A 17067-nucleotide genomic window follows, 5' to 3' on the forward strand; every position below is an offset into this window, starting at 1 on the left:
TAACCCCTCCCCCAACCTCAGCCCCTGCCCCAGCTAACCCCGACCCCTCTGGACCCTGTCCTGTGTGCTCCTGAATCCCCCGATCCCAGCTCCTCCCTCAGCACCTCACTCCTCACCTGGGTAACCCCTGACCCCTCCACACCCTATCCTGTGTGCCAGCCCCTACTCCTAGCCCCAAACCCCAGACCACATGCTGGATAACCCCAGAACCTCACATCCTGGTCCCTTCCTGAGCCCAGTTCCTGCTACACCCTGTCCAGTGTGCCCCTGAGACCCACCCCCAGGCAGTGCCCTGAGCCCCAGACCCTGCCGACCTCTGCCTCTGAATCCCCCCAGCCCCTGCGGGCACTGTGCCCTGCCTGCCCCACCACTGTTCAGTCTGCAGTTCTGCCCATTGGTCTCCACCCCACAGTGCTGCCTTGCAGCTCAGGGTCCTGCCCCACACCCCCATTGGTATTTCCAGGGCTCTCTCCCTGGTGCTGTTAGTTCTGTTACCCAGCCACAGCACAGGAGCGAGCTTTGCAGGGCAGTAATCGCCAGGAGCGCTCTCCTGACCTCTCCTGAAGGTTGGTACCATGTCCCTGGGGCCTTTTCCCTGCACCCCAGTCATGGAGCCAGAGCTGCCAAGGCCAGAAGGGACCGTTCTGAGCATCTGGTCTGAGCATCTGCAAACACAGTCCAGAGAACCATACCCAGGGATCCTGGCATCCAGCCCATGTCTGGTAGTTGAGCTAGAGTGGGTCTGTTAGAAAGAGACGTCCCAGCCTGATGTACAGACTCCAAGTGCTGGTGCATCCACCATGTCCCTGGGTCAGCTGTTCCAATGGTTAGTGCCCCTCACAGTTAAACGTGCGTCCTTATTTCTAGTCTGAATTTTCCTCACTTCAACTGCCAGCCGTCGGTTCTTGCTCAGCTTTGGCTGTGAGATCAAAGAGCCCCCTGCTCGCAGATACCTCCTCCCCAGGAACCTTCCCTTGGAAAAACCACAGAGCTGGGATAGAGCCCCGGTCCTTCCCGTGTTTATCTGAAAGGCAAAGAGGGTCAGTTACCAGGAGCCCTGGGCCCCAACGCGAGGCTGGCAGGGAACGGGGTCGTTCCCCAGCACCCCCATGGAGCCTCCCATTGACACAGTGGGGACTGGCTGGGGAGGGGCACAGCGGGTGGGGGGTCTCCCCAGGGGTTGCTGGGTGGGCCCAGGGGATGTGGCTGGCTGGGGGGACACCAAGGCTGTGGGGGGGTCTCTTAGTGAGTGCTGGGTGGGGGAGGGGCTGCGGGTGCAGTGGGTGCCCTCCCCAGGCAGCGGCTACTCACAAGGGGCCCCGCGGGTTGCGGGCGGCTTTCATCTCCATGCCCTTGATGATGAGGACGGTGCCCGTGATGATGCCGATGATGCCCACGGCCAGGCCCAGGGCACACACCAGGGTCTCTGTGGTCTCGGGGATGGGGGGGCACCTGGGCTTCTGGAGAGAGGGGGGCTGTTCCCAGCCCTCCCTCACAGAGCCAGGATAGAACCCAGGCATCCTGGCTCCCAGCTCTGTGCGCAGAGGGGTCCCTGGGCACCCCAGCCTCATCCCAGTGCTTCGTGAAGGGCTCGGGCAGCCTCCAGTGCTCCACCCGGCAGTCGTAGAAGTCGCCCTGGCTGGGGAGGAAGGGCAGGTAGGAGAACTTGCGGAAGGAGTTGTCCTGGCAGGGATAGAAGTTGGTCTTGTAGATGCCCCCCGTCACCTCCTGCCCGTTCTTCAGCCACGTCACGCTGAGCACAGGTGGGGAGAACTTGTCCACAAAGCAGATCACGATTTTGGGCTCCCCCAGCTCCACGGGGTCTTCGGGGAATGCGGTCACCTCAGGGGGCACTGGGGAGACAGGGGTTAGTGGGTCCCATTGCCTGCCCCTGAGCCAGCCAGTCCCTGCCCTGGGGCTGGATCGGAGCCAGCACCCCCTAGAGGGGAAAGGCCCCGTGTCCCATTCCCTGCCCCCCTGAACCAGCCAGTCCCTGGTGCTCACGCTCCAGCTCAGGGGTCTCTCCCCAGGACTGTGGGGGCATCACCGAGGCCGTCCCAGCTCCCTGCACTGACGGCTCATGGGGCACTAGGGGCAGGGGAGAGAATCCCTCGGGGCAGGGCCTGGCGTTGGGCAGGGGCCACGAAGAGCCCTTGGCAAAGGAGCTGCCCTGGGCCACCAGCCTGGAGGGTGTGAACTGCCCAGGCCCCCTGCCCTGCAGAGCCCTGGCCTGGCTGACTGGCTCCCCGGAGCCCTGCAGGGGCTGTGGGGGGAGCTGAGGGGGGACGTGCCATCTTTCAGGTGTCTGGTACTGGGCTCATGTGGGGAGTGGAGGGTCCCTTGGTGAGCAAGATTGAGGGAGGCCCCAATAAAGGTGCCTGTCGGGGAAGGTGCCACCCCCTGCCCTGCTGTACCATTCTGGGCCCGTGTGTGGTTGAAGCTTTTGATAAGACTCTCCAGGTTCGCTTTGTCCACAGCCGCCTGCGCCTCGAAGCTGGTGAACTTGCCAAAGTCGCGCAGGCGCCAGACGGTCTCCTTCTTCTCCAGGTCCACGTGGAAGATCTCGTCCTGGTCGAACTCGAACATAAACTCCCCGGACTCCTGCTGGGATCAGTCCGTGCGCTGGTAGAACTCCACCTGGGAGAGTAGTGTAGAAGGGTCTGGGCTCAGGAAGGGATCAGGATGTGAGGTTATGGGGTTACCCAGAGGCGGGTGTGGGGCTTGGGATAGGGGTTGGCCCACAGGATAGAGACCTGGGATACAGGGTCTCTGAGCGCTTCTCCTAAGGCCACAGCCCTCCAGCTCCCTGGCTGTGACATTGGCACAATGACGCCCTGGTGCGAGGGGAAAGCAGCTGCAGGGAGCACAGGGACCCCTGGCATCACGCTGGGGCATTGGGGTCAGCGTTGCCTGGGAGGGGACAGCGCCCCCTACTGTAACCCCCACACTCATCTGTTCACTGCAGGGTCTCCCATCTAAGTAGTGGTCAGGCCTCTACCCACTGGGTAGCCTGTGAAGGGAGATGTGACTCAGCCCAAAGCAGCTTCTGGGGGGAGTTGGGGGCTGCGGCTACAGGACATTTCATTCTTCCGTCTGTCCATGGGGCTCGTTCCTTGTCCCGCCGTCGCCATGACCTGGTTCTCAGGGTGATTTCAATCCCTGGCCCCTGACACTCACACCTCAGGGCCGGTCACTGGGAGACCCGGAAACGCCCCAGCCAGATTTCAGAGTAGCAGCCGTGTTAGTCTGTATTCGCAAAAAGAAAAGGAGGACTTGTGGCACCTTAGAGACTAACAAATTTATTAGAGCATAAGCTTTCGTGAGCTACAGCTCACTTCATCGGATGCTTATGGTCTAATAAATTTGTTAGTCTCTAAGGTGCCACAAGTCCTCCTTTTCTTTTTACACAAAGTAAAACTATTTCCCCATGTTATTTCTCCCCCCCACCCCACCCCCCACTGTTCCTCAGATATTCTTGTTAACTGCTGGAAATAGCCTACCTTGCTTGTCACCATGAAAGGTTTTCCTCCTTTCCCCCCCTGCTGCTGGTGATGGCTTATCTTAAGTGATCACTCTCCTTACAGTGTGTATGATAAACCCATTGTTTCATGTTCTCTGTGTGTGTATATATAAATCTCTCCTCTGTTTTTTCCACCAAATGCATCCGATGAAGTGAGCTGTAGCTCACGAAAGCTTATGCTCAAATAAATTTGTTAGTCTCTAAGGTGCCACAAGTCCTCCTTTTCTTTTTCCCCAGCCAGAGACATTAAAGCTGCGCTGGGGGGTCAGACACACTCCGGGAGGGGGAGGGGTCTGGCTCGGGGCTGAGGCTGGAATTCCCCAGGGCCCAAAGGAGGGAACCCACCATCACTAGCCAAGGAGAGAGTCGGCACCGCAGAGTCCTGGGGAGTTGGGGGACAATGGGGCTAGGCTGGGGAGCGGGGTCAGGGGCTTCCTGCTCTGCAAAGATGCTTTCGCTGCTCGGCAGGGTCTGGCCCTGGTGCGGCTCTTTGGGGAATGTTCCCCCATTGGCCCTGTGCCTGGCGCCCCCTTGGGGGGATCAGCCCCCAAGTCCCTGTGGGGAAGGGGGGGCTGCACCTCAAGGGCAGGGCTGTGTCATACCCAAACCACAGCGACTTCCCCACAATCCCTCTGCTGCCCCCGTGACAGCCTGCCCTCCCCACCCTTCCTGCCATGGGGGTGAGACCCTCCTTCCTGCAGCCCCCGCCCCATCCAGATCAGTCCTCCCCCCCCAGTTGGGGATTGGTCCTGCTTTGAGCAGGGATTGCATTAGATGACCTCCTGAGGTCCCACCAACCCTGATATTCTATGATTCTATGATCCTCCTCCTTGCAACCCCCCACCCTGTTCAGAGCAGCACCCCATCTCCCTCCCTGCCCCCCCATCCCCTCCCCACTCTGGGGCTAGACCCTCCTCCTTGCAGCCCCCTCCATAAGAATGGCTGTACTGGGTCAGACCAAAGGTCCATCTCGCCCAGTATCCTGTCTGCTGACAGTGGCCAATGCCAGGTGCCCCAGAGGGAATGGACAGAACAGGGAATCACCAAGTGAGCCATGCCCTGTCGCCCATTGCCAGCTTCTGGCAAACAGACGCTAGGAACACCATCCCTGCCCATCCTGGCTAACAGCCATTGATGGACCTGTTCTCCATGAACTTATCTAGTTCTTTTTTGAACCCTGTTATAGTCTTGGCCTTCACAACATCCTCTGGCAAGGAGTTCCACAGGTTGATCTGCACTGTGTGAAGAAATACTTCCTTTTGTTTGTTTTAAACCTGCTACCTATTCATTTCATTGGGTGACCCCCTAGTTCTTGTGTTATGAGAAGGAGTAAAGAACACGTCCTTATCGACTTTCTCCACACCCACCACGATTTTATAGATCTTAGGTGTCTCTTTTCCAAGCTGAAAAGTCCCATTAATTAAAAAAGTCTTATTAACCTCTCCTCATATGGAAACTTTTCCATACTCCTAGTCATTTCAGTTGCCCTTTTCTGAACCTTTTCCAATTCCAATACACCTTTTTTGAGATGGGGTGACCACATCTGTACACAGTATTCAAGATGTGGAAGTACCATGGATTTATACAGGGGCCGTGTGCAGATTGGCCAGGGGGGCGGGGGTTACTTGAGTTCAAGGTGAAGTGGAAGCTTTCTGGGAAAAGCCCTGAGGGCTGGGCAGGAGGGGAGAACCGACACTTGCACCAGCCCTGCCCAGGGACACGGGACCCCCCCCCCGCCGGAGATGCACCGAGAACCATGGGGGGGTTAACTTGAGGAGGGGGAGGCTGGGCTGTGGGACCCACCAGCCCCAGGGCACACAGGGGAAGAAGGGCTGGGATGGGGCCGGGAGGGGGCCAGCTGCCAGCATGGGTGTGACAGGGATCAGAGTCGGGTTAAATTAGGATTTTAAAATGTTGTCTTACTGTCCTTAACCCTGTTGGCCATTGAATCCTTTAGCTTCCCTTATCCGTCGCCTGTATTTGTTTACTTGTAACTTATATTTGTTGCCATTTACTTCCCCTTTTTCCATCCTTTGGATATTGATTTTTTAATGTTTGATCATTGTTTCCACATCTCCTTTTAACCAGGATGGCTTCTTGCCTGGCACAACTTTTTCTGTGTCTGTGGAATCTGTGAGGGGTCTGTGAGCTGTCAGGGGGACCTCTGGGGGTGGGGGTGGGGGTCTGTGAGCTAGGGGATCCTTTCACCGAGGGAAAGGCCGGTAGCCCTTGGGTTGGGGTGTGAGCTGAGGGGATGTGGGGTCCAGGCAGGATTTTCTGAGCTGGCCCAGCCACCCTGTCTGGCTTAGCTGTCCTCATGCAGTTATGTGCTGGGACCTGCTCCCCATCCCCCATGCTGGGCTGGCGCCAGAGACTCTCCCAGGATTCAGAGTAGCAGCCGTGTTAGTCTGTATTCGCAAAAAGAAAAGGAGTACGTGTGGCACCTTAGAGACTAACAAATTTATTAGAGCATAAGCTTTCGTGAGCTACAGCTCACTTCATCGGATGCATTTGGTGGAAAAAGCAGAGGAGAGATTTATATACACACACACACAGAGAACATGAAACAATGGGTTTATCATACACACTGTAAGGAGAGTGATCACTTAAGATGAGCCATCACCAGCAGCAGGGGGGGGAAGGAGGAAAACCTTTCATGGTGACAAGCAGGTAGGCTAATTCCAGCAGTTAACAAGAATATCAGAGGAACAGTGGGGGGTGGGGTGGGAGGGAGAAATACCATGGGGAAATAGTTTTACTTTGTGTAATGACTCATCCATTCCCAGTCTCTATTCAAGCCTAAGTTAATTGTATCCAGTTTGCAAATTAATTCCAATTCAGCAGTCTCTCGTTGGAGTCTGTTTTTGAAGCTTTTTTGTTGAAGTATAGCCACTCTTAGGTCTGTGATCGAGTGACCAGAGAGATTGAAGTGTTCTCCAACTGGTTTTTGAATGTTATAATTCTTGACGTCTGATTTGTGTCCATTCATTCTTTTACGTAGAGACTGTCCAGTTTGGCCAATGTACATGGCAGAGGGGCATTGCTGGCACATGATGGCATATATCACATTGGTAGATGCGCAGGTGAACGAGCCTCTGATGGTGTGGCTGATGTGATTAGGCCCTATGATGGTATCCCCTGAATAGATATGTGGACAGAGTTGGCAACGGGCTTTGTTGCAAGGATAGGTTCCTGGGTTAGTGGTTCTGTTGTGTGGTGTGTGGTTGCTGGTGAGTATTTGCTTCAGATTGGGGGGCTGTCTGTAAGCAAGGACTGGTCTGTCTCCCAAGATCTGAGAGAGCGATGGCTCGTCCTTCAGGATAGGTTGTAGATCCTTGATGATGCGTTGGAGGGGTTTTAGTTGGGGGCTGAAGGTGATGGCTAGTGGCGTTCTGTTGTTTTCTTTGTTGGGCCTGTCCTGTAGTAGGTGACTTCTGGGTACTCTTCTGGCTCTGTCAATCTGTTTCTTCACTTCAGCAGGTGGGTACTGTAGTTGTAGGAATGCATGATAGAGATCTTGTAGGTGTTTGTCTCTGTCTGAGGGGTTGGAGCAAATGCGGTTATATCGTAGCGCTTGGCTGTAGACAATGGATCGAGTGGTATGATCTGGATGAAAGCTAGAGGCATGTAGGTAGGAATATCGGTCAGTAGGTTTCCGATATAGGGTGGTGTTTATGTGACCATCGCTTATTAGCACCGTAGTGTCCAGGAAGTGGATCTCTTGTGTGGACTGGTCCAGGCTGAGGTTGATGGTGGGATGGAAATTGTTGAAATCATGGTGGAATGCCTCAAGAGCTTCTTTTCCATGGGTCCAGATGATGAAGATGTCATCAATGTAGCGCAAGTAGAGTAGGGGCATTAGGGAACGAGAGCTGAGGAAGCGTTGTTCTAAGTCAGCCATAAAAATGTTGGCATACTGTGGGGCCATGCGGGTACCCATCGCAGTGCCGCTGATTTGAAGGTATACATTGTCACCAAATGTGAAATAGTTATGGGTCAGGACAAAGTCACAAAGTTCTGCCACCAGGTTAGCCGTGACAGTATCGGGGATACTGTTCCTGACGGCTTGTAGTCCATCTTTGTGTGGAATGTTGGTGTAGAGGGCTTCTACATCCATAGTGGCTAGGATGGTGTACCCAGAAGTCACCTACTACAGGACAGGCCCAACAAAGAAAACAACAGAACGCCACTAGCCATCACCTTCAGCCCCCAACTAAAACCCCTCCAACGCATCATCAAGGATCTACAACCTATCCTGAAGGACGAGCCATCGCTCTCTCAGATCTTGGGAGACAGACCAGTCCTTGCTTACAGACAGCCCCCCAATCTGAAGCAAATACTCACCAGCAACCACACACCACACAACAGAACCACTAACCCAGGAACCTATCCTTGCAACAAAGCCCGTTGCCAACTCTGTCCACATATCTATTCAGGGGATACCATCATAGGGCCTAATCACATCAGCCACACTATCAGAGGCTCGTTCACCTGCGCATCTACCAATGTGATATATGCCATCATGTGCCAGCAATGCCCCTCTGCCATGTACATTGGCCAAACTGGACAGTCTCTACGTAAAAGAATGAATGGACACAAATCAGACGTCAAGAATTATAACATTCAAAAACCAGTTGGAGAACACTTCAATCTCTCTGGTCACTCGATCACAGACCTAAGAGTGGCTATACTTCAACAAAAAAGCTTCAAAAACAGACTCCAACGAGAGACTGCTGAATTGGAATTAATTTGCAAACTGGATACAATTAACTTAGGCTTGAATAGAGACTGGGAATGGATGAGTCATTACACAAAGTAAAACTATTTCCCCATGGTATTTCTCCCTCCCACCCCACCCCCCACTGTTCCTCTGATATTCTTGTTAACTGCTGGAATTAGCCTACCTGCTTGTCACCATGAAAGGTTTTCCTCCTTCCCCCCCCTGCTGCTGGTGATGGCTCATCTTAAGTGATCACTCTCCTTACAGTGTGTATGATAAACCCATTGTTTCATGTTCTCTGTGTGTGTGTGTATATAAATCTCTCCTCTGCTTTTTCCACCAAATGCATCCGATGAAGTGAGCTGTAGCTCACGAAAGCTTATGCTCTAATAAATTTGTTAGTCTCTAAGGTGCCACACGTACTCCTTTTCTTTCTCCCAGGATTGGTTCCCCGGCACGTGCTCCTGGGAACCCGGGGCTTTGCCAGGGACTTTCTGTGCACCGGGTGCGGATCCAAAAGGACCAATCGCAGGCCCTGGGGCCACCAGGTCACCGGTTAACGGGTGAAACTGCTGCAGCGAGAGCCAGGTCCGGGCTCTGCATGAGCCGTGTCTGCTCCATCCCCACCAGCCAGCGTCTGGCAGCCCTATGACCCCTGACCTGCCAGGCCCTCCCGAATCCCAGCCCCTCCCTCAGCTCCAGCTAACCCCTGAAACCCAACCCTTCCAGACCCTGTCCTGTGTGCCAACCCCAGCCCCAAACTGGGTAACCCCAGAACCTCCCATCCTGGTCCCTGCCTGAGCCCAGCCCCAGCTACACCCTGTCCAGTGTGCCCCTGAGACCCACCCCCACCCTCCAGGGAATGCCCTGAGTCCCAGACCCTGCCGACCTCTTTCTGTGAATCCCCGCAGCCCCTGCCCACCCCACCACTGTTCAGTCTTCAGTTCTACTCATTGGTCTCTCCCTCCTGCCACCCACCCCTGGCAGGGCAGTAATCGCCAGGAGCACTCTGCTGGCCTCTCCTGAAGGTCGGTACCACATCCCTGGGGCCCTCACCCCACACCCCTGTCATGGACCCAGAGCTCTCAAGGCCAGAAGGGACTGTTCTGAGCACCTGGTCTGAGCTCCAGCATGGCCCAGGGCAGAGAGTCACATCCAGGAATCCTGGCATCCAGCCCATATCTGGTAGTCGAGCTAGAGCAGGTCTGTTAGAAAGAGACGTCTCAGCCTGATGTACAGGCTCCAAGTGCTGGTGCATCCACCACGTCCCTGGGTCAGCTGTTGCAACAGTTAGTCCCTCTCCCCATTAAAAATGTGTCTCATTTCTCGTCTGAAGTTATCTCACTTCAGCTGCCGGACACTGGCTCTCGTTCAGCTTTGTCTGTGAGATCAAAGAGCCCCCTGCTCGCAGAAACCTCCTCCCCAGGAACCTTCCCTTGGATAAACCACAGAGCTGGGATAGAACCCAGGAGTCCTGGCCCCTTCCTTAACCCTCATCCAAACTCCCTTAACTCCCGGTATAACCCCGGGGCCCCTGGACAGACTGCGGCTGGGCTGGACTAACACAGGCTGCCACGGGCACGGCCCAGACTGACCAGATTTTAAATAAAGATCAAAACCTCAGAAATGTCCCAAAAACCCACTTTATTGCTGTTAGCAAAGCTGCAGAGAGAGATTCGGGGCGGTTGGGCTGTGGACACACACGGGGCAGGGGTTATACAGGGACTGGGCCCTTCCCACACAGACCCCACGCTGGGCTCTGGGCTCAGCAGGGCTGGACCCCTGGGGTGCTGCACACGGGTGTGATGGAGCCTTTAGCTGGGCACCAGGGCTGCCCCACCCCCAGCCATGGGCCCGATCCCGCCCTGTGGGGACCCCATTGACCTGGAATGGCCGAATCTGCCCCAAAGGCTGCTGGAGGGGCTTTTCCTAGAGTGACTGACAGCAGCCTCTGGCCAATAGGGGCCGGGCTCAGGGCCCAATCCAGTGATCACTGGAGTCAAGAGAAACCTTCCCCATGACGGCAATGGGGTTTGGATCAGCCCCATGGGCACTTCTGCCCCCCGACGAGGGGTGACCCCCATTCCCAGCCCCATGGGGCAGCAGCCCTCTCCCTGGATAGGCACCCCCCTCCCAAGCCCAGTAGAGGGCGTGGGGGAAGCTTGCGGGGCTTGCTCCCCGGTGAGTCTCTAGCTTGCCATGGGTATGGGGCCAGGGGGCTCCCAGCTGGGTACAGCAGCTGACACTGACGGACACAGAGCAGGACGCTGGGGGCAGAGCTGGAGGGGCCGGGGTGGCACGAGCGGGTCTCACGAAGGCACCTGGGAAGGATTTGGGGGCCCCAGCTCTGCCCCACGTTTATCTGAAAGGCAAAGAGGGTCAGTTACCAGGAGCCCCAGGCCCCGATGCGAGGATGGCAGGGATCAGGGCTATTCCCCAGCGCCGCCATGGAGCCTCCCATTGATGCAGGGGGAGCTAGGTGCGGGCTGGGCTGAGAGGGGCACAGTGGGTGGGAGTCTCCTGATATCAGTCAGCTCCGTGTTCTTGGGGAACCAGGGCGCAGTATCCAGCCTGTCTGACCCATGAAGGACACCCCACCCCCCCAGCCTCTGCTTGAACCAAAAGCAATCAGAGAAAAGACTTGCAGAGAGCAGTGAAGGGCGTTGGGAGACACACCTAGACCCCTCCTGACAAGGGTGACAGGATTAAGGCAACTCCCCTAGACTCATCGGCATCAAAGATGGGACAGGGAGGCATCTCCATTAGCATACAGAATGGAGAACAGAGATTCCGACGCAAGAACCGCACTGAACTCTGGGACCAGGGAAGCATGGCATGATGGGGAATCTCTTCTCCAGATGTTAATGAACCTACACCTGTGCACACCCAGCTCAGCAGTTATCAGACCAATCCTAGCAATGAATCCTTGATTGGTATCCGAAATACTGAAGCTGCCTAATTGCATTGTGAGCTCCCTGGAAGGAACACCTCCCAGAGCCAGGAGTGATCAGCTCTTATTGTCTAGTCTAAAGAAAACTCTTGAGTCATCAGATTACCCATAAACAAATCTAATGTTCTCCCTTGAACCATTGTTGTTGCCCTACAAAAAACCCTATCCATGCTCAAGTAAGTGTTCTGATGCATGGACCGAAACTCTGAATCAGTTCCACTGGGATTTCATCTTCTTCTGACTGATCGTGCTGAGGGCTCTGCCTGTCTCCAGCACTCAGGACCCTGAGCTACCACCATCACCTGGGAACCCCGAACAGTTCAAGCTTCATGGAGTGGTGAGATCCCTCTCTTTCTCTCTCTCTGTTTTCTTTTCTAACTTAGGTATAATGTTCTAACCCTGACTTGTTTGATCAGGTACAGTTTTCTATATATGACTTTTGTAACCTTTAATAATGTAACTGTTACGTTGGTTTAGGCTCTCCTTGTGTGGTTATTACTACTATTCAATAAATAACTTTTATGGTTAAGCTGGTTGCTTCCCTCCCTCTCTCTCTGAACTTTACGCTTTTGTGTTTTTAGCTTCCCCATTAACTCTGCAGCAACACTGCTCGTGCCTAAGGTAAAGATCCCTGTAGTGCCCCAAAATACCGTGGGGTTTGCTCATCCAGTGGGTTACTGCCAGAACAATTGTAACGTGAAAGTGGGGACAGGGACGTGCTGAACCTGTGACATACCAGGGTGGCAGCTGGGAAGTGCTGCTCAACCCAGACTACGAGTCCAGGGGCACATAAGGGGGGCAGCCTGGAAGTGCTGGTCGACCCAACCTGCTCAGGCTTACTCTATTCCGGTGCGGGACCTGTGGCATATAAGAGTGGCAGAATGAAAGTGCTGATTGACCCGGTCCACTCAGACAGTGTCTGTGTCTGGAGGAACCCAGCCCTAGGGAACCTAGGTCCTGCAGGACAGCTCCATTGGGAGGGGACGTGCAGAAAGGAGAAGCAGAGCTCCATGTGAACACACAAGTGACACAAGCAGTACATCGATAGAATTACAGACCCCCCCCGCCCCCAGAAGAGTAACCCTAATAAATGAGCATCCCCCAAAGTAATGGGCAAATCTGATAACACACCCCAGTGGGTGCTGGGTGGAGGAGAGGCTGTGGCTGGTTGGGGGAGCACAGCAGGTGGGGGGGTATCCCCAGGGGGTGCTGTGAGGGCCCAGGGGCTGTGGGTGCAGTGGGTGCCCTCCCTATGCAGCAGCTACTCACAAGGGGCCCCGCGGGTTGCGGGCGGCATTCATCTTCATGCCCTTGATGATGAGGATGGTGCCCGCGATGATGCCGATGATGCCCACGGCCAGGCCCAGGGCACACACCAGGGTCTCTGTGGTCTCGGGGACGGGGGTGGGCACCTGGACTTCTGGAGACGGGGGAGAGGGACAGGACATGGAGTGAGGGGGGCTGTTCCCACCCCTCCCTCCCAGAGCTGGGTTAGAACCAGGTGTCCTGGCTCCCACCCTCCACTGCTCTGACCCACTAGCCAGTACTCCCCTCCCAGAGCTGGGATAGAACCCAGGTGTCTGACAACCCAGTTTTGCCCCCGCTCTGACCAACTAGTCTCCACTCCCCTCCCGGAGCCAGGAGAGAACCCAGGCGTCCTGGCTCCCAGCCCTGTGCCCAGCGGGGTCCCCGGGCACCCCAGCCTCACCCCAGTGCTTCGTGAAGGGCTCGGGTAGCCCCCAGTGCTCCACCCGGCAGTCATAGAAGTCGCCCTGGCTGGGGAGGAAGGGCAGGTAGGAGAACTTGCGGAAGGAGTTGTCCTGGCGAGGGTAGAAGTCGGTCTCAGAGAAGCCCCCCGTCACCTCCTGCCCGTTTTTCAGCCACATCATGTTGAGCACGGGTGGGGAGAACTTGTCCACAAAGCAGATCAGGACGTTGGGCTCGCCCAGCGCCACAGGGTCTTCGGGAAACACAGTCACCTCAGGGGGCACTGGGGAGACAGGGGTTAGTGGGTCCCATTGCCTGCCCCTGAGCCAGCCAGTCCCTGCCCTGAGGCTGGATCGGACCCTAGAGGGGAAAGGCCCCGTGTCCCATTCCCTGCCCCCCTGAGCCAGCCAGTCCCCGGTGCTCACGCTCCAGCTCAGGGTCTCTCCCCAGGACTCTGGGGGTCGTCACCGGGGTCGTCCCAGCTCCCTGCACTGATGGCTCATGGAGTACCAGGGGCAGGGGAGAGAATCCCTCACGGGCTGGGAGGGGAGCTGATTTGGGACACACAGTCTCTGGTGGGGTCTGGTATTGGGCTGGGTGGGTGTGTAATCAGGGGACGGTGAGGTAGGGACAGGAGGGGGGTCTCTGTTCGGGAACATGGGGAGAGGGATCCCACGCAGGGAAGGTTGGGGGAGGGCTCAGGTTCCTAGGCGAGAAAGTCGGAGAGGGATCAGGTCCCTGGTGGGGAAGGTGCCCCCCCATACCGTTCTGGGCCCGCGTGCGGTTGGACCTCTGGATCATGATCTCCATGTTCTTCTTCAGCACGGCAATGTTGCCCAGGGCGCCCTGCGCCTCGAAGCTGGTGAACTTGCCGAAGTCGGGCAGGCGCCAGACGGTCTCCTTCCTCTCCAGGTCCACGTGGAAGATCTCGTCCTGGTCGAACTCGAACATGAACTCCCCGGCCTCCCGCTGGGCTGGGTCCGTGCGCTGGTAGAACGCCACCTGCGAGAGCATGTTCTCCACTGCAGGGAGACGGGCGTCAGCACCAGCCACCTGGGGGGCTGATCCCCAGCTCGGGGGAGGGGATCTCAGTGCTTCCCCCAAGAGTGTAGCCCCCCAGCTCCCAGGCTGTGACATTCGCACTAGGACTCCCCGGTGTCAGGGAGGGGGGCAGGTGCACGGAGCATGGCGCCCCTCCAGCATCGCTGGGGGCAATGGGGCCAGCACTGACTGTGAGGGGAGAGCACCCCTGCCCCAGTCCCCCTAGGGCTGCCCTGGTGCAAGGACTGAGAGAGCAGAGAGACCCCTACTGACCCCTGCTCAGTTCCCTGCTTTCCATTCACGTCTCCCAGCCAAGCAGTGACCAGACCAAACCCGGCTCAGCTGGCAAGTGGGGACATGACCCAGCCCAAAGCGGCTCCTGGGGGGAGTTGGCGGCTGCGGCTAAGGACATTTCATTCTCCCATCTATCCATGGGGCTCGTTCTGTGTCCCGGTGTCGCCATGACCTAGTTCTCGGGGCGATTTCAATCCCTGGCCCCCAACACTCACACCCCGGGGCCGGTCACTGGGAGACCTGGGAACTCCCCAGCCAGAGACATTAAAGCTGCCCTGGGGAGGTCACACACCCTCCACGAGGGGGAGGGGTCTGGCTCAGGGCTGAGGCTGGGATCCCCCAGGGCCCAAGGGACTTCGGCACCCACATCCCAGGGCAAGGGTTCTCAAACTGGGGGTCATGACCCCTCAGGGTGTCACGAGCTTATTACACGGGAGGTCACGAGCTCTCAACCTCCACCCCAAACTCCACTTTGCCTCTAGCATTTATTATGATGTTAAATATATAAACAAACATTTTTAATTTATAAGGGGGGTCGCACTCAGAAGCTTGCCATGTGAAAGGGGCCACCCACACAAAAGTTTGAGAACCACTGTCCTAGGGATCCCAGCTCGCCTGGCAGGATCTCACCGAGCGATTGCAAAGCAGGGAACCCGACACCATTAGCCAAGGAGAGACAGTGCCCCACAGAGCCCCCCTGTGTGTCTGAGTCCTGGGGGGACAATGGGGACAGGCCAGGGGCTCCCTGCTCTGCACAGACGCTCTCACTGCTCAGCAGGGTCTGGCCCTGGAGTGACCTTTTGGGGAACGTTCCCCCGTCCCCCCTCTGTGGAATGGGGGGCTGTACCCCAGGGCAGGGCTGTGTCATCCCCAAACCACAGCGACTTCCCCACGATCCCTCTGCTGCCCCCGTGCCAGCTTCCCCTCCCCCTTCCCTGACACAGGGGTGAGACCCACCACCCTCCACCCCATCCAGATCACCCCTCCCTACTATGGGACGAGACCCTCTTCCCTGCAGCTCCCCGCATACCCCTCAGCCCCCCATTGTCCCCTCCTGGGGATGGGAGCGGAGCGCTATGGGGGTGTAGCTGACCCCCCCGGGCCAGGTGCCCCAGCCCCCACCCTGACCCTACCTCTCACTGCCCCTGCGCCCGGCAGGGCCAGCAGGGTGAGCAGGGCCAGCTGGGCCATAGGGACGCCCCGTCCTGCGCCCATCTCCTCTCGCCAGGCACTGGGCTGGGCGCGGGGCCGGCAGTGCTAGGGGGCCGGAGGGCACATGTCACACCCTGGGGGGGGCAGGGCTGGGGGGCAGGGCCTGGCATTGGCCAGGGGAGCCCGGCCCAGGGGCCCGCACCCAATGGCAGAAATCCCTGCACCGACCAGGCTGTTACCGGGCAGAGCAGCAGCGCGGAGCCTCGCCGAGAGGAGACGGAGAAATTCAGTGTTCCCGGCTCTCAGGATCGTGTCACGAGTCTGGGACGATTCCAGCCTCGATCTTAGAGACAAAGTGAGTGTCCAGCCCTCGGGGCTGTGGGGAGAGCTTCAAACTGTAACCCCCGGGCACCCGGAGGGCTCAAAGAGCAGAAGGCAAATAAACCCCACAGCTGCTATTTGTACATCATTGCAGCATTTTAAAGCATTTGGGGTTGACCATACTGCATATTCCCGGCCAGATGCCTGCTCCTGGTGTGGACATGGCTCTTGCAGTGGGGGGTTGTCCCTGATGGGGACACGGCGCCGCTGGGGGAGGGGCAGGGGGTTGTCCTTGATGTGAATGCACCACCACCAGGAGCGGGGGAGGTTTGTCCACAGTGTGGATGCCGCGCCACTGGGTGGGGTCTCCCCACATGGCACTCACACCACCCCCAGACACCCTGTTCTGCAGCACGGCTGTGTGCACACTGGGGACTTAGCCGGCCCAGCTCTCCATTGGGGGGGCGGTGTGTCACACCCCTGACCCACAGAGGTCTGCTGGGATAAGTGTTAAGTGTAGACTAGGTCACAAACGGGGTTTGGGGCAACATCCATGGAAGACTGGGACACAGGACCATTACTCATGAGGCCCCAGGGCGGGGATTGACTGGCTGAGGAGGGGGGGACGGGGACATGGGGCCTGTCCCCTCTGCTGGCACCGGCTCCAACCTGCTGTTAGTGACCAAACTCCCTCCCACCAGGGTCTGTTCTGGGCCCTGTGTGGGTGTGTTGATCCGTGTCCCCTGCCCAAACCCGCTGCCATCCGTCCCCGCACCCCCAACCCGCTAACGCGCTGGGTGTTCACACTGACCCCGGCAGGAGGGGCCGGGCGCTGGAGCAGCTGGCCTGGGACCCAGGAGCCCTGGGGTCATTCCCGGCCCTGCCATGCCACAGACCGTGTGTGACCCTGGGCCAGTCACTGACTTCTCTGGGCCTCCCTCCGTAGCTGGGCATTGGGGACAATGGCTCGGCCCTGCCCCACCGGAGCGGGGGGTGAATGCAGCGGAGAGGGGGAGGGGCTCAGAGATGGGGGGCCAGAGAAGCCCCTTAGGGAGCTCGATAGTGAGAGCAGCTGGGAGGCCAAGCTGTGCCTGACTCATGGAGACTGAACATCTCTAGCAGGGTCCCGGGGGGCAGGGCTCAGGCCCATGGAGGTGGGGGAGGGGGAAGCTTAGAACTTCTGCCTGTGGGGCCAGCCCCAAACCTTTCACTGGGCCTAAATTTACCCAGACAAACCAGAGATGCCCCCACACCAGGCCTGCCCCAGCCAGCAGCAGAGGATCGAGGCACCAGGGGAAGGGGATAGAGGGTCCCAGGTTTGTTGCTGGGGGACCTGCTCTGGTGGGGGCTGGTCCCTGGGGT

The 17067-nt window shown here is 57.5% G+C and overlaps 3 protein-coding genes across 5 annotated transcripts in view; 1 reads left to right on the forward strand and 2 right to left on the reverse strand.

Moving 5' to 3' along the window:
* Nucleotides 1–17067, forward strand: part of LOC119842603 (H-2 class II histocompatibility antigen, E-S beta chain-like) — a 62165-nt gene that overhangs the window by 39906 nt on the left and 5192 nt on the right. The window lies entirely within an intron of this gene.
* On the reverse strand, nt 1009–15527 carry LOC119842598 (HLA class II histocompatibility antigen, DR alpha chain-like). Of its 3 annotated transcripts, none has more exons than XM_043497252.1 (5): nt 15366–15514; nt 13662–13919; nt 12899–13180; nt 12460–12610; nt 1009–1024 (listed from the first exon to the last, which is right to left on the reverse strand). In XM_043497252.1, the coding sequence occupies exons 1-5, from the start codon at nt 15445–15447 to the stop codon at nt 1021–1023; spliced, it is 777 nt and encodes a 258-aa protein (XP_043353187.1). In that variant the 5' UTR covers nt 15448–15514; the 3' UTR covers nt 1009–1020. The 3 variants fall into 3 exon arrangements, with proteins under 3 accessions (XP_043353187.1, XP_038226900.1, XP_038226901.1); XM_038370972.2 differs by lacking the exon at nt 1009–1024 and adding an exon at nt 9870–10602 and having other exon boundaries at nt 15366–15527; XM_038370973.2 differs by lacking the exon at nt 1009–1024 and having other exon boundaries at nt 12456–12610.
* Nucleotides 1293–2882, reverse strand: LOC119842617 (mamu class II histocompatibility antigen, DR alpha chain-like). Its single transcript, XM_043497463.1, has 4 exons — nt 2703–2882; nt 2415–2604; nt 1561–1853; nt 1293–1460 (listed from the first exon to the last, which is right to left on the reverse strand). Exons 1-4 carry the CDS (start codon nt 2880–2882, stop codon nt 1308–1310), a joined length of 816 nt encoding a protein of 271 aa, XP_043353398.1. The 3' UTR covers nt 1293–1307.

Source organism: Dermochelys coriacea, chromosome 14 (assembly GCF_009764565.3).
Source record: "Dermochelys coriacea isolate rDerCor1 chromosome 14, rDerCor1.pri.v4, whole genome shotgun sequence".
Taxonomy (NCBI): Eukaryota; Metazoa; Chordata; order Testudines; family Dermochelyidae; genus Dermochelys; species Dermochelys coriacea.

Coding starts and splice junctions, on each gene's coding strand:
- LOC119842617 (XM_043497463.1), bottom strand. CDS start 2,882: ATGCCAGGGGTCCCTGTGCTCCCTGCAGCTGCTTTCCCCTCGCACCAG. Junction 1,854..2,414: donor CCACACACGGGCCCAGAATG/GTACAGCAGGGC, acceptor CTGTCTCCCCAG/TGCCCCCTGAGGTGACCGCA. Junction 1,461..1,560: donor AGCACTGGGATGAGGCTGGG/GTGCCCAGGGAC, acceptor CCCTCTCTCCAG/AAGCCCAGGTGCCCCCCCAT.
- LOC119842598 (XM_043497252.1), bottom strand. CDS start 15,447: ATGGGCGCAGGACGGGGCGTCCCTATGGCCCAGCTGGCCCTGCTCACC. Junction 13,181..13,661: donor CCGCACGCGGGCCCAGAACG/GTATGGGGGGGC, acceptor CTGTCTCCCCAG/TGCCCCCTGAGGTGACTGTG. Junction 12,611..12,898: donor GCCCTTCACGAAGCACTGGG/GTGAGGCTGGGG, acceptor CCCCGTCTCCAG/AAGTCCAGGTGCCCACCCCC.